Source organism: Tubulanus polymorphus, chromosome 5 (assembly GCF_964204645.1).
Source record: "Tubulanus polymorphus chromosome 5, tnTubPoly1.2, whole genome shotgun sequence".
NCBI lineage: Eukaryota > Metazoa > Nemertea > Palaeonemertea > Tubulaniformes > Tubulanidae > Tubulanus > Tubulanus polymorphus.
In genome coordinates, this window is record NC_134029.1 from 6255133 (window position 1) to 6280135 (window position 25003).

Consider the following 25003-nt stretch of genomic DNA (forward strand, 5'->3'; position numbering starts at 1 on the left):
TTTCAATCATATTTGACAGTTTCATCTTAACGATCTATAGTATCATTATGATACAAAACACATAGATAATCAACAGATTATATTCAAGACCGATGTGATTATTATTTCATCATCCTGCGGCCTGACGGATGGTTATTTATTATAGGCTGTGGCACTGTTATATCTATTATGCCACGAACATGAAATATCGTCGTCTATCAGGAAAACATCTATTTTTGAATGTTCCGTGAAAAAATAAAACACTTAACCAAATTTGCAAAAAAATAAATCTGCCGAATCGCTTCTTTCTCCGGACATTGTTCACTCTCTTTGTTGTTTGTGTAATTTTAAGACGAAAACCGGTGGATAATTCGATTAATTGACTCCTGAAAAACCCTCAATGTCGTCATGTATATGAAGAAGTTGACACGGAATAAAATTGTCGAGGAAAATAAAGAATCCTCTCCAACCCTTGGAAATACGATTTGCTCTTGGAATAACTCGTATTCGTAAAAGGTCGATGCCATGATTGACCCAGCTCTGGTGAACTATGAACTCCGTGAAAGTTTTCCAAAATTTGAATATTGAATTCGGTAAAACAAGTGCTATGTATACAACGAGTACAAAACAGAGGGTTTTGCTGGCTGCGGACTGATAGCGATCTTTCCTTCTATCCGCACTGAGAACAACACCAGAACCAGCACCTAAATATAGAAATTCAATAATTGCTCCCATAATCTACCCGGCAAGACAAGGAACGTTGATTCATAATTTTTTAGGCTTCCGAATCCATACATTATCACAGGATCCACCAAACCTTAATTCTCCTACGAGGTATATGATTATATTTTTGAATGATGATTGATTTGTTTAAGAGAAAGGTTCATTCGATTTTGAAATGTAGAAGACATTTTGAACGTTGAAGACCGAGTAACTTTTGGCGAACCAAGTGGATCTTTGCTTGCAATGGTTGGAGGTTCCACATTTGTCGTGTAGTTTCTGTTCAGTAAAAGAAAATCTTTTCAGCATTTGAAAATTGAGAAGTAACCATCGGTACAATATAAATCAAACATCTTTAGACCTCAGGATGAAGCAGGATGAATGAATAGTTTTATTTACAGAATATAGGGTGTATACGTACAGGTTTACAAACAGCGGGACGCTGGAGTGTGCGAGACTTGAGCAAAACATGAATAACAGTGAGCGAATAATTAATGGGTTGATAATAGGTGACAGACATGTTAACACGATGGCAGGGTCACCCATGAATGTTAATCCAAATCATCGAAAAACAGTGTTTTCATAGTCGATAGTTTTTAATGCGAAAGAAAAAATAAACGGGTACCCATTCGGATTTTGGATGATTTCTTGTATCAATACACATGCTTTTTAGCTCTCCGATTATCTATCCTTCCATTTTTAATTTCGTGTTACACTTCGTACGTATCATATCTATTTCGCTTTATTGTAGCTCCGTCAATCAGTTGCTTGCCATTTCAGCTGGTTGGATGACTGTTAAAATGTACCGGAACCGAATTCCCAATTACGTACTTTCGATTTAAACTCTAAAAAATTCTTTCGACCACCGATGACACGAATGTACTTCGATTTCCGATTTCAAATCAAACCCCCAGGTAAGGGACATCATATCAAGACGAATCAAACGAAATCTACCAATCAAAATAAATAAGTGTCAATCCCTATCTGTAGATCTCAAACAATATAGCGTATTTGAATTGTAAGAATCGAATCGATCTGCGTCTTACGTGAACTAGTATCAACCAGCGTATGCTAATGAGCTATGACGCGCACCTGCTAGCTTTGTGTCTGGATTTGGAGAACATGGCTGCGAATAATTATTTCGGATTTACGCACGGCGGCACGCAATACAGGTAATGAGACCGACTTTTCGGTGTTATTCTGCGATTCGTAAATAACTCAAGGTACCTCCGTAACGAGTTTTACAACCGTCAACTGTTGTAATTACTGAAATATTCGTCTCTGAAATTGAAAAAAAAATACCGGCGTCGCGACGATGATAGAAAATTAAAACAAAATGGCGGCCGCTTTTAAGTTTGAGTCCCCGTACAATTTCATTTTGCGGTTATTCAAATAGGTGGTTTATTCACTCAGTCCTGCAAATTACGGTTATTCTAATGTCAGTGTAAAAGCGACCCGTTTAGACTGCATTTTACGTAACATTTCGGGTGTGTGCTTGGGGCCGTGTGCTTGCCTTTTTAGTACTACTACTAATGTCTATTTATTAATTGATGAGACCTGTTTTTCTTGGATATTTTGCTTACTTTTTGGGGTACATACCTCATTTATGTCTTAACAGAATGCCAAAAATCGCGGACAACAACTGAATATCCGATATATTTCCAGTTCTGTACCAATTAGATGGATTGGCAAAAAGACTCCTTAAGTCCACAGGGACTTGTCACGATTGATAATGGATGGGGGTACCAGTATCCTTGCAACTGTATAATAAAATAACAAGGGTGGCAACAAATTTTCAATCTGACAATGACTTCTCCACTTCAATCGACTGTAATTCCAAAAATTCTCAACCGATTCACATGAAATAAGCTTTAATACAACCTAGAAGACTTTCTGCTTCGAACGAGCCTTCAACCACCACTCTCCGACAATTATCTCACAACGAAATCACCTTTTTTGTCGAGAGATAGCTCAAAATGGAGGTCTACCGATTCTATGGTGGACAGCAAAATGGTCATATTTTTCACTTCAAACGATGATTTCTATGTGAGATCTTAGAGAAAACCCCAACAAACCATACATTTTTTTAAACTACGCGGTCATACCTGTACGCTTATCTCATTTATTTGTATAATCCACGCGATGGGTGGCCTCACAAGCTCAAAATCGAAAATGAGGACGAACACGGCGTTCAACTTGTCATCAACTGGGCATCCATTAATCACGTGATATCGTAGTAACGGGCTAAATATTTCACGCGCACTGATTGGCTTAGAGATTTCGAAAAACATTACAAAATTTATTAAAAGTTCTGTTAATTAATAAAATATCCGTATTATGAAAATATAGTGCAACATTCGTCTGAGGGGTGGTATTATTAGTAAATATTTCCTTTTTTCAAGTCTACAGACGTAGACTTGTCGCGGATCTATTAACATAGCCCGAACCTATGCACGTCACGTGATTAATGGCCGCCAGCGTGATAGTGCGAGGTGACTTTTTCGTATATTTGTTCGATTTTGAGCTTGTGACCTCACCCATCGCGTGGATTATACAAATAAATGAGATTAGCATTTAGGTATGACCGCGTAGTTTAAAAAAATGTATGGTTTATTGGGGTTATCTCTAAGATTTCACATAGAAATCATCGTTTGAAGTGAAAAATACGACCATTTTGCTGTCCACCATAGAATCGGTACACCTCCAATGAGAGCTATCTCTCGTCAAAAAACGGTGATTTCGTTGTGAGATAATTGTCGGAGAGTGGTGGTTGAAAGCTCGTTCGAACCAGAAAGTCTTCTAGGTTGTATTAAAGCTTATTTTATGTGAATCGGTTGAGAATTTTTGGAATTACAGTCGATTGAAGTGGAGAAGTCATTGTCAGATTGACAATTTGTTGCCACCCTTGTTTTTATATTATACAGGGATAGTGGACCTGGTCATTGATATTGGTTTTATTCATTCACTATCAATTGTGACAAGTCCCTGTGCTTAAGTCCAGTTGAATGAGAGAGAAAATCCTCCATTTTGTGAAATTTCGTGAATTTTTACATTGTCACCATGCCTACGAAATGAAGTTATTTTTCTTGTGGGGTTTCAACAACTAAATCAGGGTGGCGTAGGCATGGTAACAATGTTCAAATCCAAGAAATTTGACAAAATGGAGGATTTTCTCTCTCATTCAACTGGACTTAAGGAGTCTTTTTGCCAATCCATCTAATTGGTACAGAACTGGAAATACATCGAATATTCAGTTGTTGTCCACGATTTTTGGCATTCTGTTAAGACATAAATGAGGTATGTACCCCAAAAAGTAAGCAAAATATCCAAGAAAAACAGGTCTCATCAATTAATAAATAGACATTAGTACTATTATACTTATAGAAACTGAGTGAGTGGCTATTCTTACGTCGCTCGTAAGAATTAACTTCCGGCTTTATTTACGTCCGTTCCTACGGAACTAGGATCTGTACGCTAATAACTGACGCGCATGCGTACAGAGGTGCGCAACTTAGAAAATTCAAGGAAAGTGTGGAGAATAGAGTTAGAGAAAAAAAAGAGCGGATCGAGCGAGGCTCGAACCTGGGCTAGTAAATTATTAGCGCAGCATCATACCACTAGACCACCGAGCTCGCTGACAGTCGGCCGAATGTTTTAAAAGCCTCACCTTACGCTAACCCTATCCCTTCCCGAACGTAGATATAGCCGGAAGTTAATTCTAACGGGCGACGTAAAAATAGCCACTTTGTTATAGAAATGTGTAGTGTACTTCATCTCATATGGATCTTTCCACAGGGGTTTGGAGATGGGCTTGGATTTATTTCCAGCTTGTTGATAATCTCGCGAGAATGGGGCTAAATATGAACTGCAAATAAATTTGAAATATCACGGAAATACCTTTTGTTTATATTGCTTATTTATCTGCTATAAAATTCCGATAAATAGTTGGTCGTTAAGAACGATCATTATCAGACGGTCGCACAAGGGGCTTGTAAACTGGCTTTGATACTTCCGGGTTGTTGATAATCATCATGTGAGGATGGCGCTAAATTCAAACAGCAAATAAATTCAAAATACCACAGAAAAACCTTGTGTTAGTATTGTTTTTTTTTTTTTTTTCAGTGCCCAGGCTACTGCTTATCCGGCTGCTGCAGCTCAAGGCTACGTACAACCGGCTGCTCCGGCCGCTGCGTACGCTACAGCGGCGCCACCAAGGACTGCTCCGACGTATGAAAGTTATCAGTCGACGACGGCTGCAGCTACCGGTCAACAATACGCGTATCCCGCTCGGCAACCGGTCAGCACGGTAAAAGTATGTTTCGCAATAAGCAAGTGGTTGATATATTTTGTTATCCGGCATCGAATGGTCTCCAAATAAGGGGCTCACCAGCTAGAGCTGCACTGGCTAATGATAACCTGTTATAGCTGTAGGGTTCTTACGAGTTTCGGAAAATGAGATTTTTTTTTTCAATAAGCTCGTGAAAAAGGTATGGAAAATCAGAAAAATGAAATTCCTTCCATTTTTTGTAGGACTAAATTTCTTACTAATTATTTGATAACAAACTTTTTGAAAACACAGTGTCGATGGTATTGATAGTTGGCACTTATTTACATTGAATGGGCCTACATTGGATTGCCCGTTCTAGATTGGTGAATTAAACCATAGGGGTATGGAAAAAAGTTATGGAAAATGAAATTGGGAAACTGGTAAGAACCCTGTTGAAGATCAATGATGGGTGAAAGAACCATTCGCAGCATGCAAAACATTGATTTTTTCTCACTGCTGTCCCTGGAAATTTTAGTTGGAGAAGGTTGAATCTCGGCAGTAATGTTAGCCTAACCTCGATGCGCATTAAACTGATGAGCTTTCCAAGGCGCCTCTAATCATATGGGCCCTCATAAAGTTGGTCATTGTGTGTATTTATATGAAATCTGCCGACAGTATGCAGATCCGTAATACCGAATTTCAAAATGATGAAATTTGTGAGTGTAGCATGTGATAAACTTATGAATTTTGCCTACAGAAGATGAACACTGTTTCAATATGAATAATTGCTTTGCGGTGTGAAGGGATTGCATGGTTCCTCGTGAGAACAGCATGTGTCTAATGTGCACACGTTTAAAAATTGAAATGAACAAATTAAAGATATAGGTATTAGAAGCTTTACCTGTTTCCGGTAGAGGATTTCTGAACTGTAAATGGATTAGGAATCTTACTGAAGATTAGATCGCTGTTTATAACTGCATGATCGTGCTACGAAGAGGAAAATACTTGTATAAACCATCAGGATTCTGATCAGATGATAAAATCTATACTATATTTTTTGTCACAAAAATATGACATGGATTTTACGATCTTTTCCTAATATAACGGAATCAAATTTGCGGTGTGTTGGTTTCTACCTAGGATCCTGAACCTTTTTTAATTGTCTTCATTGCTGTTCGCTTATAAATGTTTTTAGGGCTACCAAGGCATGATCATTTGGAGCTTGATGAATTAATATCTAGGTGATTTTTTAAGACTACCCAGTTAACTTCGATTAATGCCTTCCTGGAAACTGGTGTGATAAATCAAGCGGATACATTCTTAAATTGGGAAAATATTCAATGCTTTTAAAACGCTTAGAAAAATATTAGGGAATGGTTTCATCACGGAAAAGAGGTGCAAATGAAAAACATGACCCAGTTTTCAACTGAGTATTCAAGAATGAAAGCCATTGAATTTGAACTTGCCTAACAGCCTAAAAATGAAAACATGTAGTTAATTTTATTTGACCACCAATTGGGTCGATTTTTTCGTATAATGCAGATGAACTTTTTCTGGGAAACCGCGCCCTGTTTCATGTCCTTGCTACAACTCGCCTATTTTCTTCTTCGCGATATCCTTACGGCAATACAATGCTTGTTGTGACACGTATATATAATATATGCCTTTTTCATGCTTCTCGTTGTTGATCAATGTTAAACATTTTGTTGAAATTGACTGTAGGTCTCTGCGTTGCAGACCGCCATAGCTCCGGTTACAACACCCACGTACCCGGACAATTATTATGCGCGGGCAACGACGCCGTACGAAGCGCCGAAAGCGTACTATCAGCCGACCGCACAGACGTCGTTTGCTGCCTCCAATACACAATATCAAACATGTAAGTATTCGCAAATGCTGTACATTGTGGAGTACGACCCGCTTAGATCAGATCGCTTAATAGAGCACGGTCCCTTCGATTCCTTTTCTCAACAGAAAATGCTTGTAACTCCTTTGATTTGAAAAAAACCCACTTCAATTTTGGGAAATGGGCAATTAAAAATTAATGTAGTTCTACATAAAACTACCGGTTCACCTAAATCGGTACAATGCGGTTACCGAATTAGAAACTTTGATTACAAAACCACCACCGGTTTATTAAGATAAACAGTAGTACCGATTTAGGAGACGCATTAAGTTGGGAAATGAAATTTATGCAGCTACGCTTCTTCAAAACTTTCCCTTCTAAAACTCCTTTATCCAGCAATGACCAATCTGTATGGAGACCCTCGGAGCAATCAATCAATTCAGTGAAATGAAGAAAATAGCATGCCCCACATCGATCTGCATTTAAAGCACGTCCTGCTGTACACGTATTTCATAATCATGTATGATAGCTGCTGAGTGTATCATTCGTACCCACTTCATTTTGTTTTTGATCGAATTATTTACGAGCTTTCCAACCGACGCTAAACTTTCCTCATTAAACTTTGTCTATCTAGGTCTGCAATTTATTATCCATTAGCGGAATGTGGGTTCGAATGCAAAGCACAAGTGAACTACGGATGTAACGTTTCGATGGATATTTACTTGTCGTGTTCTTGATTTTTCCGCGCGAATTGGAAAAAACTTTTTGAGATAGATAGAATTGTTGGTTAAAAAACAATGACAACTATGATACGTTTATCCGTAGTTTACAATTTTCATATTATATGCACTACTTCATTGTATACCAGGGCAGATGGCTCACGCAGGTGGTCATCTGTAGTAAATACGAGGAAAATATCTGTTGTAGCGAAGCCAGCCTACTCGACGACGGCCACTAGTTACCAGACGAACGCGCAAAGGGCAGCGCCGAAGGCGAACTATGTGTACCAGAGCGCGGCCGCGACGACTCAACCGACGTCTTACACCTCGACGCCGAGCTACTCGAATACAACTAGCGCTGGTACCGGGTATACCGGTGAGTTTGACATTTTCTCTCCTGAAAATCATTATATCCAGGGACGACCTGTAGCAGGGTCCCTACGACTTGATTCCTTGAATATCGTTGAATTTGAGGGAAAATAGTCCTTGAAAATTCTTTGAATTTTTAGAAATTGGCAATTAGAGAAGTTTAAGGTTTTTAGTTTGGGATATGAAAGTGATGCATACACTCCTCGAAATTTGAAATTTTCTCCTTGAACGCTCCTTGAATTCTGGAAAGACCAAGATCTGTGGGGACCCTGTGAAAAGGGCGCTTTACACAAATTTAAGATTTAGAAATGTAATTCATTATCGAAAAATTCCTTCGCTTTATACCTTTGTCAGGTCTTATTTTGACTCATGTCATTAAAGAGTATGTAGGGAAATGTATCTTATCTCTTTATTTATCAGGAGTTGCCAATGCCGTCTATTCCGCCGCAACGAACTATTACCAGCAAACTCAGCAGCACGCTGCCTCCCCTGTGGCAAAACCTGCCAGCGCCGCGTGGAAGACTAGACAGCCGTTCAATAAAGCGGCGCAAAAACCGAAACCGCAACCGAAACAGATGCAGCTTCACTATTGCGACGTTTGTAAAATCAGCTGCGCTGGACCACAGGTACGTAATACTGTAGAATCTACATGTATCTAGCTGAATTAGTTGAAACTGGTTCTACAACGCTGGCACAATCGGTTGAAAATGCTGGGATGAACTTTTTATTTCTATTATAGACATATCGTGAGCATTTAGAAGGGCAGAAGCACAAAAAGAAGGAGAAAGTAGCCGCAGTGGTTCCACGCGGTGGACAGAATCAGTTGTGTTGTGAACTGTGCGACGTGACCTGTACGGGAACCGACGCGTATGCAGCTCATATTCGAGGCGCTAAACATTGCAAGGTATGTTCACCAGTCATATCAAGTAATTTCAGATTTATTTTTCCAGCACGGAAAATCAGGAAATTTGTTCTTGCCATTAAGAATGTCTTGAGATTTTGCAAAATGCAGTTACTCTTTTCAAATCGGTCGACTAGTTATCATAACTGGACTGCTTACGGTGAAAATTGTTCGGATTGTTTTAGGTGATGAAGTTGCACACTATTCTCGGCAAACCCATTCCTTCGACGGAACCGGTGTTGATCACGACGTCTTCAAACTCGAAAACATCGACGAGTAATTCTAGTCCGGCGTCTACCGAACAGAAATCGACCCCTAAACCGGCTCCGGCGAAAACTCCAGCCGCCACTTCCCAGTCGACTGCCCAATCGGCTCTCGCCGCGAAGAAAGTTGTCAGCCAACCGAAAATCACATTTGTCGGTGAGTCAAGTGTCTAGCTTCATTCTTCCTGTACTTTTATGGACTCTAAGCGTGTACGTTTCATTGCAATATGACAATTATGCCTTATAATTCAGGAGGTAATACATTGAAATCAACAACACCAGCGGTCACTGCTAATACTACCGCTGCTGCTAAACCTCAAGAAGTAAAGGTTGAAGCAAAAGTCGATGCCGAGCCGATGGCTACTGGTATGTTCTGTATATTCATCAATTCATGTTTAACATACTACTGGCTGAATTATTGAAAGGTCATAACGGATTTTCTTAAATCCAGATGCAGTGGTCTAAATAAAGAAATCTCGTCAATTGAATTTTAAGACTTTGAAATATTTATGCCGCTTTTTGACTCAACGTTATCAACAAGTATTTTCTTTGTCACTAGATAGTGGATTCAAATAAATTTTATGAAAATTCAATGATTGTGTGCTATGTGATTTCAGATAAGACTATAGAACAAAAGAAGGTGAGTTTGGCTGCTCTACAGGAGAACGAAACGCAACCAGTCGGACACGAGTACATCGAAGAAGTGAAGAATGAGGCCGGTAAAGTCGTTAGCTTTCAGTGCAAGCTGTGCGAGTGTAAATTCAACGATCCGAACGCGAAGGAAATGCATCTGAAAGGACGTCGACATCGATTACAGTATAAGGTACGATATTATAGCGAACAAACAGTTTGGTCACGTAGCCTTTCGCCTAACAATAATGCATCTTGGTACATACATGTATTTGCTTTCGAAGGACTATAATCCCAGTTCATAGTTGATTGAAAATGATGAAATTTGTGAAGTACTATGTAAGAATTCCTACGAGGGCTAGTCAATTGGAGTTCATATATAATGAGTGAATTACAATTAAGCAATAGTTTCTGTTAGAAAGTATTCGGTATACAGAAAGTACTGGTTTGATTTGAGAGTTTTGTCGATTTCATAATTTCAGAAAAAAGTTGATCCGTATTTACAAGTGGAGGTGAAGCCGAGTCTGCGCGCTCGAAAACAACAAGAGGACAAACACCGTCGGCAAATGCAGAAAGAAGAATTCTGGAAACGACGAGACCAAGAGGAACGATGGAGAGAAGAGATGAGGTAATGTCACTAAATCAATATGTCAGAATATTTTAAGTAAGAACAATTTTAGTAATGTTTATGTTATGATATTTCGCAGAGAAATGGAAGCAGCGATGCAATGGCAGGGTGGTGGACGTGGACCGATGTCAGGGCCCGGATTTGGGCGTCTGCCAATGGGCCCGATGAGACGGCCGGATACTTCAGATGACAGACACGTTATGGCTAAACACGCTAGCATTTATCCAAATGAGGCCGAGGTACAAGACGAAATTATTGTGAACTACCGAATTAAGAAAGTTAAGAAAGCAAATAATTTCATATTTTGATACGGGAATTTGTGATTATTTTTCGTAGCTTCAAGCGGTTCAAAGTATTGTGTCTGCCTGCGAGAAGGCGTTGAAACAAGTGTCTGATTTTATCGCTGAAGAAGACTGCCCGACCGTTAAGACAACGGAAGCTGAAGCTAAACCCGCTGCGAAAAAGGTGAAAAAAGAAGAAGAAAGCAAAGAAGGGTGAGTTGTTGAATTCCTGGATTAGCCCCCTTTGCCTTCATTGACAATGAGCTGATAATCTTGCGTCAATCTACCTACTGTGTTTAACGCTGTTAGGCTACTGTCAACTTTCCACTTGAGCGACGATTTTCACCTGGGGTGGGGGGTGCCTATTTCGTATAGAAATGGTTTTCTGCCAAGTAGAGCCTTGAGAAAGAAGTGGTTAAAAGCCTTTTGTCTCAATATTTAGGGTTTCAACCATGATACTTGGCCCTTAGATAAAAGTGTGGGAATAGTTGGTGAATTTTGTATGAAAAAAAAAGAAAGAATAATGCGTGTAAAATCAAACAGTTTCCATCTATGTTGTACGTAATTGACTGTTAATCCTTAGGATTGTTAGCAGATCGAGTCAGGGAAAACAACATGCATGTCGGGGAATAGTCAGGGGAAAAGCGAGTCAAATAAAAGTGGTCATCGTGTTGATGATGTTGTATTTGTTGTTATAGAGAGACCGAGGATAGCGCGTCGGCGCCGCCGCGTGCGTTGAAGGGAGTAATGAGGGTCGGTGTGCTGGCGAAAGGTTTATTGCTTCACGGAGATTTACACGTACATCTGGTCGTGTTGTGTTCGGAGAAACCGACGAGGACCTTACTTGAACGAGTGTATGACAACCTTCCAAAACAACTGACTGTAAGTTATACTCCAGTTTCTCAGTAGGCCTTCTGCTTAGTCCTAAGTAATGCAAACATTTGACCATTGTTGTATCTCTGTGGTCCGGCCGATGATATTCGCTAGGACTAGATTATATCCCAAATGGATCACAACTGTATTTAACTAAAATGACGATGCATAAGCATTGTTTTACTTGATGACGTTCCCTGCAGGGTGTTAAGACACAAACTCTTGCGGTTTTAGTTCATCATAGATTAAATCGATTTGAACTACTTCACACGTACTTTCACGCCGTCACGGGGTTGACGGTTGTTGTTAGTAGGTTTTTTGCGGGTTCGCACATCTCTTCTCATCAATTCTTTCTGATTTGAAAGCCATTAGGCTAACAAAAACTTCATCGACTTAACAAGACCAATACCGGTCATATACTGATGATGATATACCTGGGGCCGGATTTATAGACTGGTATTTACTTTAACCCCGGGGCTAACTCGATTCCGTTAAAAGATAATACCAGTCTATAAAACCGGGCCCTGGTGTGTAAAGATCGAGCAGATTCGTGAATCGACTCTGAGCTATTTTGGTGCGAATGTTTTCTAGGCTGCCACGGAAGAGAAGTATTCGGTGCGTTTGAGCGTCGAGGAGGCGGCCATCGTCGTCTGCAACGAAATCGACCCGCGCACGTCGTGCACGATCACGCTGACGTCGCCGATAATGAGGGAGGAGAACATCGTACCAGGAGGTAACAATTGAAATATATTGCGTAAATAACATGACCCCCTCGGTATCAGGTAAAAAAAAAAAAACAACAATTGATCGAAAGTACCGCGCAGAAAGATAGATATCACAATTCGACGCTTGTCTTACGCATCGTCGATACTTCTTGTTCGTAAAGAGAGAAATAAATGACAATGTTTAAAATATATTTCAAACGGGAAATGTGTAGATTAAGGAGAGAGGGAGAACCTGTTGAGCAGTCCTCAGTCCTCTATAGTTAAATACGTCCTCGGATTCCCTACTAGTCCTACGCGTCTAATCTATAAATGCCGAACTGATTAGTATATTCAATCCATCTACAACTTGAGATATGTTTTATTTAAATTCTTGTTCGTTTTTTGAGAGAAGTCTTTCGATCTGTTACGTAGCTGTGATGTCTATCATTTTTGCGGTAACTGCCTCGCTAACCTGCAGATCCGGGAAGGGCCGGGCGGGCTGCTGCTGCAGCTACGAACTCGTACCGTTTTTCATCTCAATGATTGTTTGTCATTGTTAACACCCGTCGGCTTCGGCCCCGGTGGTTCAAATTGATATAGAAATAAAATGCAGTCTGAGTGGAGATCCCTCCCTACCACGCCGGCCTCCACCTGTCCCATCAACCTTTCACACGTCTTTAACTGTGAATAGTTCTCCAGTTTTAAATTGCTCAGAAGAATTAAAGTGTCTAGTCCGAAAATAAGCCTTAATGCATTGAACCTGGCGTGGAAGAGGACATGTAAGCTCTCTGTGCGATGATATGAAATTGATTGATTATTAAGATTCAAGAATGGAATTTGCTCTCTCGAGAGATTAAGTATATGTATCATCATGTCTTGGGCGTTAACAATGCAGCCTTTTAATTGAGGTTTATGAATAACGAACAAAACAAACAACAAAGAAGGCTTTTAGCATGTTTAACTTGATAGATTACGTTCATACTACTATTATTGCGACACGCGTACACAGTAAACCGATGATGAATGAATTAAAATGTTCTTCTTAACTTTGTGTTACTGTTGACTGCTGTTTTTCTGTCGAAAGCCTTCTAGTTATAATCTGCAGGTAGCTTAACCCGAGTACAACACGGAAGGATTTTTGACCATCCCTGTCGACGACTGGCTTGTCGGCGGCGAACTATTTTCACCGATTTCGCGACATCGTTTCACTCGGCTCCCTCGTCTTTCGTCAATGTGCCAAAATTTGTATTTTTGAGAAACGTTCATTTTGAATTTGTTGAGATTGATTTCAGGACAAGAGATTGAACTAAAAATGCCGGATGTTATTATCATATGCTTTTGATAATAGATACTGATAACTGTTGGTGCGGTTTAATCATTCATCCGCAGAGGTTATTTCATTCAATAAATTTATGCTTATCCTATACAAAAAAGATTAAGTATTCAAAAATTGAGTATATGATAAATATTACAAAAAGAAAAATACAAATTTATCAACTCACTGGAAGGGTTTAACTAAAAAAGATTGTTTTCGGCTAGTTTCTATGGGGGAGATGATGTAATATCTATTTGAAAAATTCTAATGATTTCTTATGGTCTGGGGATTGGTAATGCGTTAACTAAACATATGATTTATTAAAACCCCTCATTCCGAAATATGTAACGAAAATGCGTCGGCCGAAATGATGTCATGAATAGATGATTTTGAGTTTTTCAATGATAAGCCTGTTGATTGTCGGGATCTTAACTATGGTCAAACACCCGTTCCTGACACTGGCGAATTGTGTGTTCTAGAGAGTGACAAATTGAAAGACCCACCAGATGTATTGGATAGACAGAAATGTCTGAACGCTCTAGCAGCTCTGCGACATGCAAAATGGTTCCAGGTTCGATACTTATTAACTTTAATTGTATCTATTTCAGAATTTGTGTACATTATTGTATGTTCAATTCATATGTGTGTGGTGTTTGTCTTATATCATGAAGACAACTAGACTCGAAGATAATCTTCGTCAGTTTTGAAATAACACGTACAAGCTTTTCGTTTGAAGAAATTTACTTATCCTTAGCTAGTTGTCTTCATCCTTTCAATAGATTACAAAAATGCTGCAAAATCAGTTGTTAATACTGAATTCGGCTGGTATTTCGGTATATCTGGTATAGAATAATATTTAATGATAACTAAATTTTAAGCTGCAATTTTACTGATTTGGTCTCCGATAGCATGGCAATTTCTATATCGATTAACCATCCCGCAAATAAATTTATCTGTATTGATGAATGTTACCCCCTGCTAAGGTAGGTACAGATATAATAAACCTTAACGAATTGGAGACGAGAAAACCCTGAAAGCCATCGTTGCTAACTTAGGCTCAGTCAGTGATCGCAGTATAGAAAAATAGGTTACACTTACTTCAACGAATAAGATAGCGTGAAGAAAGTGCATCGCTACCCATAGATGTTGATGACTTAAACACAATTAATGAAGCACACATTTCAATCAATGTATATCGATGTCGGAATCCTGAAAACTCGACAATTTCTGTTGTCCAGATTTCACGATTTTCTGCTCGTCACGATTAATGCAGACGTATTTATCTTGTAGGTTACCGCGTGCGAGAACGTATTTTAACTAATTGATCGCGTTGTTTCGTTTATATCTAGGCTAGAGCTAACGGTTTACAGTCGTGCGTCGTCGTTATTCGAATACTGCGGGATTTGTGTCAACGAGTGCCGACCTGGGCCCCGCTCAACGAATGGGTACGTATTCTACAGGGTTCCTTAAATTCCTTGAATACCCTTAAATTCAGGAAATAGAAATTTAAGGGGTTAAGTATCCTTAATTCCTGAGCTTTCCCCTTAAATCCCCATAATTCCCCTTAAATTCTGAAATATGCCTCTGTAAATTAGTTAATAAAGTATTCTATGTAAACTCCCTGTCCTATACAGATAAGGCATGCTCTAATCAAATTATTAGGACAGGTTTTGAGTTATAAGGAATATAAATTCGATGCTAAAATTTGTACAAGTCTTGAATGATATTCATGAATATTGATGACGTTCCCTGCAGGGTGTTAAGACACAAACTCTTGCGGTTTTAGTTCATCATAGATTAAATCAGTTTCGAACTACTTCACACGTACTTTCATGCCGTCACAGGGTTGACGGTCGTTGTTAGTAGGTTTTTTGCGGGTTCGCACATTCCTATGTCGGTCACTTCGATGACTCGAGTATTATTCTCTGTGTGTGTTTGGTGTTGATATTTGTCAATGCTTTACTTTTTCGACAGGCGATGGAATTATTGGTCGAGAAGTGTGTTGGCAGCGGAGGTCCGAGTATGAGTCCCGGTGATGCTCTTAGACGCGTTTTTGAATGTATAGCATCTGGTATTCTATTACCCGGTAAGACAATCACTTCTCATCGAAACATCAATTTCACTTCACTAATTTATTAACACTTAACGAGGGTGGCCACTGACCTGAAAAACCTGGAAATCAGGTAGATCTAAAAAATTCAGGAAAATTAGAGAATTTGACAAATTTTACAAAACGAACAAACTGGAAAACTCGGGGAATTCAGATAATGCTATTGACCATGGGTACAACAATACGTGATTCAATGAAGAATGAATTGTCACAAACATTTTAAACCTAGAAATTTCTCTGATTCACTCAGAATTTTGTGTCATCACATGGAGGGAATTTGTAAATGGGCAGAAAGTGGCCACCCTGTTCGGTTTAGTCATTAGTTTCAACTCAATGTTTATTTTCATAGGTGGACCTGGTTTATACGACCCGTGCGAGAAGGACGCTACGGATGCTGCAGCTTCGTTGACCAACCAGGAGAGAGAAGACATAACTGCCAGTGCACAGGTATTAAATGAGATATATTTTGACCAAACATAACTTTTTAGGAATAATTTGCAGACTCGGACCTCCCTGCATTGTGGTTTAGATAAACCAAATCAGACGAAGCTTGGGATCCAAAAACTTAAAGAATAAGAAATGATACGTGATATTCTGCAATTGAGTGTATGAATGTCTTCTTTTGTAGCACGCTCTACGCCTGATAGCCTTCAGACAGATTCATAAAGTATTGGGTATGGATGCGTTGCCGGCTCCGCGGTTCTCGCGAAATCGTTTCAACTCGAGAAAGCGACGTCGAACGAACAGCACCGGTGATGGAAGCGATGGTAAGTAGTTTTCAACAAAAAAATCTTTGCGTAATTCTCGGGTATTCTCACTCTACGGTTTCTTGTAAAATATCTCAGGGGGTCAATTACCGTGATTTTCTGAACATTTCTGTAGCCGCTCTAACATCTTAACTACTGGTAATTCTAATGCTCAGAAGTTGATAGAAGCAATTTGGATAAGGGTACATGGTTTGAACCCACAACTTGGCACCTCTTGAGTTGATCGCACGAGCTGGCATCTCTTCGAGTTGAATACTCAAACCACTCGCCTACATCCAAACAATTTTCATACAATTCGATTTATTTTGCAAATATTTTACGAAAAATTCTTCGTCATTTTCTAGTCGCTGATGGAAAGAAAGACAAGAAAGAAGAGGAAGGAATGGAAACGACTGAATAGAAATATTTTTGGTGTCGATTGCTGGTAAAATATTATATCGAGTATATATTCGTAGATGATATCTGCAATTGAATATTGGCGAAATCGATCCCAGTGTTTGTGTATCATAGTAGAAGTTGTATATTTGTAGTCGTGCAAGTCCCACAGTGGTGACGTCATTTCTTCAATTGTAAATATTATTATTCCAATATCTCCAAAAGTCGAGATAGCTCATATAAATCATGTACATAGACATTTAATCATGAACAAACAAACAAAAAATATGGTTATTTTAATCGATTTTTCGTTTTAATTTGTCATTCCGAATAGTATTTTGGTGTTTATATTTTTTTATGTACACACTCGCTTGATGTTGGGTAGTGTGATGTTGGGTAGTGTTTGAGACCAGTCAAATTCTTTATATTATTTTAATTGATTATCGTTTGGAAGAAAAACTCTCAACTCTGTCCGGTCGGATCTCTTCATTTTCATTGTTCAGTTCAGTGTATTTGCGATGTGTTATCGGTTAGTCTGGAAACATTTCTTGGATTCAGTTCCGACGAAATGTATATTATAGAAAACCCATCTCTCGAAGGAAATGTATATGGATACTAAAACTGAAATGCTAGACATGTGTGAAATTTTGAATGTAGTTCAATAAGAAGAAAGTATAGGTATAGGAATAGGAATATCGTGTAAAATCTAACGGGAATGAGAATGAATTTGAATGCATAAGGCGCGTATGCATGACGTTTATCAGTAATTAGTTCAGTGTGTGTTGTTCAAAATCAAGTCAAATAAACAAAGTGCTTTGTGCTTATCTTAATTCATTTTGACAGTATATTTTTCTTTCTGACGAATAATCTCTCATGTCTTAAATGGATTCAGGATATCATGTGCGGGACAGGTCTATTCAGTAATCCATTCAAATCATCTATTCTTACTGTACTGGGTCCAGTTCCACAGTTCCGAGTTAAGATTTAACTCTGAGTTAAATCACTGAAAATGAACTAACTTAAACTCAGAGTTAACTCTAACTCACAACTGTGGAACTGGGTCCTGAATGTGTAAAAAATCCAAAAAAATTTGCCGATCCTGACAACTGCTGCTAGAATCTACTCAAAGAGAATTAAGATAAAAATGCCCAGTTGCAGTCATAACTTAGTCTTAAAAAGTGATTTAAAATCATCACTTGATCATCAACCTGGGGCCAGTTGGTGAAAAGTTGGTTTAAGATAACTGGAGGATTGATACCAAAGTAACCATGAACTTTTGATTTTGACGATGTCAACTATCCATGCAACTTTGGAGCAACTGGCCCGTGGATTCTATCTAAAGCCATGACTGCTACTGACCCCAGAATTTATTGTGGTTTATGGTGATGTGTGACCTACTAGATAATTTGCACAGTTCTCCAGTCCTTGGCAAAAAAATCCTCGTAAGCAACCTCTAATAATCACAAGGTAAAACTTTCCATGACCGAGGAGGAACAATGTCCATCCAGTAAGGATTGGAGTTAAAACGATTTCCTTCGCCATTTCAGGAGAGCTACGGGTATATTGATAAAATTTTATTGAATACAAAATATTTGATATTATCCATTACAAATCACTAACAGGCTGTATAATTATATGATATATAAAAAATAGTAAATGCACTATTACAATTAAAACTTTGGCAAATTTTCGCTCCCTACACCCAGATTTATCTGTTAAAAAATGTTACAGGGTCCCTACCACCCCTCGGTTACTTAAAAACTTCGAAACAGAGAATTCTCTCGAGGTGCTAGAAACTCTTGACGGTGCTTAATATGAGCAAAATGCCTGAAACTCCTTCAATTTTGTGAAATAGGCAATTGGAAATGTGTGTAAGATAAACTACACCTAAATCGAAACCTGTAAAGGATAAAAATTTGCTCACAAAACCACCAAATTACCGTAATGGTTTACCGAGATAAACGGTACCGATTCAGGAGTCTATTGTAATTGGGATATGAAAGCCATGCAGACACTTCCTAAAAATTTGAAATTAATTCCTTTAAAACGTATAGCCAGGAATGACTGTAGGGACCCTGAGTAAGTTTGTGTATGATCATTGGTGAGGAAAACTCTTCCATTGTGGGAAGTTAAATCGTATGAAATCAAATTATTGAGTGTATGAATTTTACACCATGTGTAACAACTTCTAATAGTAATAAAGGCTGAAGAAAGCCCATGGCTCCGGTACATAAATGAAGCCCGGGTACTTCTTTCTGAGATCTACATCATCCCATAGATAAGCCACCCAGACGCTGACCAGCACCAAGGTCATCATGAACGTATTGTAGAGAAATAATCCGTTCGAATCCATCTGGTGTCCTCGATGGTGTTGATATAGGACAATCAGCGTCATTACTAACAGAGATAAGGCAAATAAGGGAAATATTTGTCCTTCAGTAACCAGATACCTGTGTAAAATAGAATATTATACACCATTTAGGTCAAAATTGTGGTTGTTATACAATAGAACCTTGTTATAACGAATGCGGATACAATAAGTTGGATGTAACAAATATAGAATTTCATCCAATGTAAGAAAATTTATTTAATATCATACTGGATATAACAAACTGATTATCTGGTCTTGTGGAAGTTCATTGTAACAAGGTTCCACTGTCTATGATACATTCTGTACATTCACAACATACATACCAGTAATATAAGGCACTACCGATAGCTAAGCTCCAACCACCTGCTGATAGTGTTGCCGGTGAACTGTTTGAAGTAAAACTGCTGCCAAAGTATAGTGTCAGTATCGTAAAAAACGGGATGTACCTCAATGAATAAAATAACAAGAATGAAATGGCTTGAAGAATACAATAAGTTGTTGTTCAGGAGAACTTTAATGTCTTAATAATTTCATGTCATAATGCAGCACCAATGGAACATTAATAAATTGTGATGTCGGTCTCTAAAAGGTAGAATAGTTCATCACTAATTGATTGAATACAGTGAGACAAACTTACCACATCAGATGTCCAAGTTCTTCATCATAAAAATAGAGTAGTTCAAATACATTTACCTGAAATTAGATGTACTTGGTATGTCCAAATGTTCAACCACTTAAAATTCAATGTTTACGTCAATATGAACCATGTATTTTATGATCTGCACACGAGGTATGCATAAGTTAAAGAAATCTTTAGAATTCTCTTGAAGTTGCTAAATCACTAATAATCAAATTTGGTACATGTAAATAAACGGTCCCTTACCAGTGATTTCGGCTTGAGTTCTTTCATAATCGGGTTATCTTGAACCGATAAATGAAGTTGATATCCACTGTGGGTTAAACGATGGTTCACCGAATCACCGACCAGATGTATACTAGCGCCCATCACAAATGTTATAATCAGAATTTGTATCATAAACTCGGGCAATTTCTGTGAGCTTTTCTTGACCAACTGAAAAACGAGTATAAATAGCATTTAATGTAGTGATAGATACCGGACAGGATCACTCACACAAAATGAATTGCTAATGAGTATTCAACATACCTTCATTAGAATAAATGCTGTGAAAATGTTATAAGCCATATGGAAGAAATCACCAACATTCGGCAAGTTCAAAGGAGACCAAGACAGTGGAACATAGGACTGCAAGAAAAATCACAAAAATGCAGTAACATGTGCAACAGTATTCTCGAGCCATCTGTGGAGCTGATTTACAAGAGCAGTTTAATAAATTTCTACCACCATATGTACGTTTTGTCATAGGGAAATGGGGGTGGACTAACTGGTGGATAACTTAGCCACAAGTAATATAATTCACAATGTATTTACTCACTGGCATTAAAAAGATTTTCTAAGGCACATTTTCAGAATTTGAGGGGCCAAGGGCTAAAGCTCAGAATTTGAGCTGTACCCTCAAAAAAGAATTTTTTTGGGGAATTTTAGGGGTTTTTTGGGATTTGAGGGGCTGTAGAAACCTGAGCTAGCATGTGAAGTTATCTATATCACATGAGGAACCACAAGAGCACAGAAAAATAGGGAATTTTCAGCTAAAGCCTATTGGATTATATGACAAACTACACATTGTCTGTGAATATTCTATTACAGTAGATCAAATGATCAAAAGAAAGCAGGGGAACTAGTGAATTATTCAACGATATTGAGAATTATAGAGCTCACCATAGCAATAGGTCTTCCAAAATCTAGAACCCAGTTTTCAATCATAAGAGCTAACCACAGCTTCCATTGAAATGCAGCCCTAGAAGAAACATTGCATTAAGCCTTTGATGATCATTAAATCAGTGAAGGTAGATTGTGTCTAGTTAATAGTTAATACAGCAAGGGACCAAAACCTACATAAATTGCAGCGGTGGAACCTGTATCTTTTTAATATCTTTGGTGAATTTCTGTAAAATTTCTTTTTCGCGTATAGCTAACGAATTTGGATTTTCATCTATTCCTTTTTCGTACATTCTATCACGATCAATCGTCATCTTATCCTGAAAAATTGCAATCAAATTGAACAAATGTGCATAATGAATACGGTATCCAGAAGACAAAAAATAGATTAAAGGCTTATTTAATTAGGTCTAACTAAGACATAGGCATATTCAAATAGGGATTAGGCCTACTAGAGGCAACATAACTTATCATTAAAAAATAGTCAGTGACCTGTCAGTCACGACACTGATGTTGCAGAAAAATATTGACTTAGAAGCCCTACAACTAACAAGAGACAACTTCTAGATGTGACAAGTTGCCACGAAGATGGATTCCAATGATCCAACCACTCAATTGGAGGCTGTGTTAGGTGTACGGCTGTGGAAGGAGAGCATTTTTCAGGAGAGCTAAGTCTTCGCCCCTTCATAGTAGAGCCGGGTGGGTGATTCAGCGAGGGAACAGAACACGAGGCAAATGACTGGAGGGAGCCGGGGCAGGGCCTAACCAGCAGGGCAGGTCAGGAAGGGTGGGGACGGACGGAGTAGGGAGGGGGAGAGAGGCCAGACAGAGCAGAAGAGATGGACGGGGAGGGAGGGAAGACCGAGACGATTTCATCTTTTATTCATTTGCATTTATTTGTAAACATTCGTTAATCCACGTATTCTATGCATGAAGTAACCAGTATTTCACCTAAATCAAACTCCCACCGGAATAGATGCGGCCTTAAAATCAGTAGAACCAGAAGAGACAAGTTTCTCGGAACAATCAATAAACTTAATTTGATTGTCAATTACTTCCTGGACTCGTTTACGTACGCCAGAAATCTATGACGTCATCCGGCGTTCCCGGAAAAATGCTCAAAGCGCCGTCTATCGTCGAGTTTGAGAAGTAACAAATTTATACCTGATGAACTACAGCCGCTAGAGGTCGTTGCGGTGATGACAGCTATGGCACCGAGAAATTAAGATTTAGAGAGGATTTTGCAGGAATTTTACGGTGGAATATTCAGCAGTTTGCGGCTGATTCTGGAGACAATGCGACGCTGTGCGTATTAACAATGTTCGCGCATATATCGGAAAATAGAAGAATGAAGGTTTAGAGGCGCTATGACGGCTACGGCAGCGCTAGAAAACAGTCGTTTTTACGTCTCTCAGCTTCTTCAAGGAGGCCACCTCGGCTCGAAATTTCATCAGTTATTCATCACCAGCAGGGAGCCGACAGAAAAGTACGTTTCTTTTTCTCTCTGTTCCCACTATTTCTTGTAGCTGTAATGAATGAGTACATGTAAAAACCGAAAGTGAAGCTGAGAAAAAATTGGGCCTAAAAAATTAGTTTTTAAGGAGGCCCTTACTATCTGAATAAACTGGCTTACTGAATTATCATTGACACTAATGTAATTATCTACAAATTGTAAAGGAAATAAGTGATAAAATTTTTTATTTTTTCTATGTGGAGATTTTTTTGATCACCAGCCAGTAAGAATTCGGTTGGCCCTCCCCCAACAGTTTTTGGAAAATAGATAAAACTGTATTGTAGTAGTCTGAATAGGCCTATAGCGTACAGCTTAGCCTACTCTTTTACAGAAGCTAGATACTATTTGGTGCATCATTAAAAAACAGAGGTTGAGTCTATGAATTGATTTTCTTGTAGGAAAAAGACTGAAAAAAAGAAAGTAACTAAAAAGAAAATCAAACCCAAACCGAAGGAAAAACAAAAAGCAGTTAAGGTAAGCCCAAGTGTTGGTTTTCCTATGTACCGCTAGATTTTCACAGTCGGCTGACTCAACAGATTTAGTTTTTGTTTTGTTCGAATTTATTTTGTCTTTGAAATAACTACCACTCAACAATGAAATTAAACTTAGGCCTACAATATTGTGCCTAGTTCCTCAGTTGGGGTTAGAATCTGACTTTATGAAAATGAACTCATTTTAATTTGAATCTCAAAATTTTAATGCGGCCTTGTGGACTACAACCATGGCTGATGCTTCTTTTAAATATTATTAATTAAAGCACAGGGTGGCCACTGACCTGGAAAACCTGGAAAACTCAGGGTATTCAAATAATGTTGTTCAACGCTTGTTTCTTTATCAATATGTGTTCAATGAAAAATGAATGTAACATTTTAAACCTAGAAATTTCTCTGATTCGCTCTTGGGAATTTTGTGTAATGACATGGAAAAATCTGGGCTAACTCAATTCATTTTCAAATGAGTTGACCCCAGAGTTAAAGATAATACCAGTCTATAAGACTGACCCCGGGCGATTTGTAAATGGGCGAAAAGTGGCCACCCCGAAGCAGATAAAACAATTGGCTAGGATAATCCTAATAATGTAATGCCATTCTATGCTTTCTTACATTATCGATAGAGAGACAAAAGTCCGGAAAATGCAGAATTCCATCCTCCGCACATTGAACTGCATGAGAATCCGTCTGCGTTCAGCGTCTACGCGAGCATCAAACAACTCGTGTTAGAACAACAAACGAAAGAAACTCGACAGACTTTCGTCGTCGCTCACAGCGCTCAAATATCAGACGGCGACAGCGACGAAGATGAAGAAAAGACGAAAGATCCACAGATCACTATACCTAAGGTAGGCTTTCAAAATTATTCATTATTATTCCATATATTGTAGATTACATTGGCTACCCATTGTAGAAGGAGTTGACTGATCTTAGCCCAGATCTTCAAGTGCGTCCATGGCATTGCTCCTGTATATTAACAAAACCTCATCCGCATTAAGACATGTAATAGTGCCCGGGCACATCCTTTCACATATACCTTAATCACCAGGACCCAGTTGCACAGTAGTGACTTAAGACCAATAAAGGTCTCAAATTGCTAGGTTGGCTACATAACTGAGTTGGTCTAAGACTGGTCTTAAATCTAAGTCATGACTGTGTAACAGACCCCAGGGCCTCTGAATTTGGTAGGTATTTCGAGAAAATTGATTTATGAAATTTGTAAGAAAAATGAATATAGTTTGCTGAGTTTATCAAAACAAAGATTTGTATATACTGGTAAATCATGGCACTGGAGGACAGTAGTAATACTGTGGTGGTGTTATTTAATTGTAGATTGTTGGTCTTGGTTTGTGCGGTGTATTCGAACTGATTAAAGAGACTCGTATAACTCAACCATCATTATGTACGCGAGCGTTACAAGCCTTGCTCGACATGTTACAAGGTCAAGCTCCCGAGGGTCTCAAAACCGAACCCGGAGAAGTGATCGGTATGTTGAAATTGATGACACCCTATTTCTCTCTTTCTTGAGAGAGCGATTATACATAATTTAGCAGCAAGGAGGAGATCCATCAGCAAAAATGGCACTTTCAATATTTTCACCTCTGATTTGATGATTTCAGATTCGCTGTTTTTGTTATTGATGGAATTAACATCGAAGTCGAATCCAGAGCAAAATTGTCAGTCCAGTTATTCTCTAAGCGCTGTAGCATGCGCTTGCCTGATCAGTCTGGTTGTCGGAAGAGGAGACACTGGCAAGCTGTTGTCTGCTATTGGTGCTATGTTGATGAGCTCGGCGAAGTTAGCATCACAGGACATTCGAGTAAGTTTTATGGGAATAATGTAGGAATTTTTTTGAAAAAGGGAAAAGCCACTGATAAAACATTCTTTTTCTAGCAATGATAATCGACAAACAATTTTTGATTTCATTGCAAATTCTATGATGCTGTGGTAACTAAAATAGTTTATTTTAAGAAGCTCGGATTTTCTCAACTCAACAACTTAGATTTTTAAGATCTTTCAAAATTTTTCACTCATCATCATTTGACGGATCTTTTGAATTTTCATTTTTTGAATTTTTATTTAT

General features: G+C 38.6%; 3 protein-coding genes and 2 non-coding genes across 5 annotated transcripts in view; 4 read left to right on the forward strand and 1 right to left on the reverse strand.

Moving 5' to 3' along the window:
* Nucleotides 1-1811: 1811 nt before the first annotated feature.
* On the forward strand, nucleotides 1812-17577 carry LOC141904899 (zinc finger RNA-binding protein-like). Its single transcript, XM_074793509.1, has 20 exons — nucleotides 1812-1871; nucleotides 4822-5011; nucleotides 6689-6845; nucleotides 7713-7907; nucleotides 8321-8526; nucleotides 8640-8804; nucleotides 8987-9221; nucleotides 9317-9430; nucleotides 9682-9887; nucleotides 10177-10322; nucleotides 10402-10561; nucleotides 10659-10816; nucleotides 11302-11485; nucleotides 12068-12209; nucleotides 13975-14066; nucleotides 14845-14940; nucleotides 15470-15581; nucleotides 15955-16052; nucleotides 16234-16372; nucleotides 16717-17577. The coding sequence occupies exons 1-20, from the start codon at nucleotides 1822-1824 to the stop codon at nucleotides 16770-16772; spliced, it is 2901 nt and encodes a 966-aa protein (XP_074649610.1). The 5' UTR covers nucleotides 1812-1821; the 3' UTR covers nucleotides 16773-17577.
* Nucleotides 11662-11812, forward strand: LOC141906575 (small nucleolar RNA SNORA79). The gene has a single exon (XR_012619373.1). It is a non-coding gene; the product is annotated as a small nucleolar RNA SNORA79 (small nucleolar RNA).
* On the forward strand, nucleotides 15233-15384 carry LOC141906576 (small nucleolar RNA SNORA79). The gene has a single exon (XR_012619374.1). It is a non-coding gene; the product is annotated as a small nucleolar RNA SNORA79 (small nucleolar RNA).
* A 745-nt stretch (nucleotides 17578-18322) lies between the features above and the next one.
* Nucleotides 18323-21972, reverse strand: LOC141905321 (ceroid-lipofuscinosis neuronal protein 6 homolog). Its single transcript, XM_074794160.1, has 8 exons — nucleotides 21868-21972; nucleotides 21094-21236; nucleotides 20917-20995; nucleotides 20284-20382; nucleotides 20002-20190; nucleotides 19756-19811; nucleotides 19442-19564; nucleotides 18323-19197 (listed from the first exon to the last, which is right to left on the reverse strand). Exons 2-8 carry the CDS (start codon nucleotides 21228-21230, stop codon nucleotides 18936-18938), a joined length of 945 nt encoding a protein of 314 aa, XP_074650261.1. The 5' UTR covers nucleotides 21231-21236; nucleotides 21868-21972; the 3' UTR covers nucleotides 18323-18935.
* A 150-nt stretch (nucleotides 21973-22122) lies between these two features.
* Nucleotides 22123-25003, forward strand: part of LOC141905661 (E3 ubiquitin-protein ligase MYCBP2-like) — a 39605-nt gene continuing 36724 nt past the window's right edge. The window contains exons 1-5 of the mRNA XM_074794628.1: nucleotides 22123-22402; nucleotides 22828-22903; nucleotides 23544-23768; nucleotides 24253-24406; nucleotides 24540-24739. Coding sequence (XP_074650729.1) covers nucleotides 22284-22402; nucleotides 22828-22903; nucleotides 23544-23768; nucleotides 24253-24406; nucleotides 24540-24739 — 774 coding nt within the window. The 5' untranslated portion in view covers nucleotides 22123-22283. The remainder of the gene's footprint in view (nucleotides 22403-22827; nucleotides 22904-23543; nucleotides 23769-24252; nucleotides 24407-24539; nucleotides 24740-25003) is intronic.

What these genes read in the sequence shown, in the direction of transcription:
- LOC141904899 (XM_074793509.1), top strand. Translation starts at nt 1,822, where the DNA reads ATGGCTGCGAATAATTATTTCGGATTTACGCACGGCGGCACGCAATAC. An exon ending in GAGGCGCTAAACATTGCAAG is followed by an intron (nt 8,805 to 8,986) that starts GTATGTTCACCA and finishes GGATTGTTTTAG; the next exon opens with GTGATGAAGTTGCACACTAT. An exon ending in CGATGGAGAGAAGAGATGAG is followed by an intron (nt 10,323 to 10,401) that starts GTAATGTCACTA and finishes GATATTTCGCAG; the next exon opens with AGAAATGGAAGCAGCGATGC.
- LOC141905321 (XM_074794160.1), bottom strand. Translation starts at nt 21,230, where the DNA reads ATGACGATTGATCGTGATAGAATGTACGAAAAAGGAATAGATGAAAAT. An exon ending in GAACTTGGACATCTGATGTG is followed by an intron (nt 19,565 to 19,755) that starts GTAAGTTTGTCT and finishes TTATTCATTGAG; the next exon opens with GTACATCCCGTTTTTTACGA. An exon ending in GGTAGTGCCTTATATTACTG is followed by an intron (nt 19,198 to 19,441) that starts GTATGTATGTTG and finishes TATTTTACACAG; the next exon opens with GTATCTGGTTACTGAAGGAC.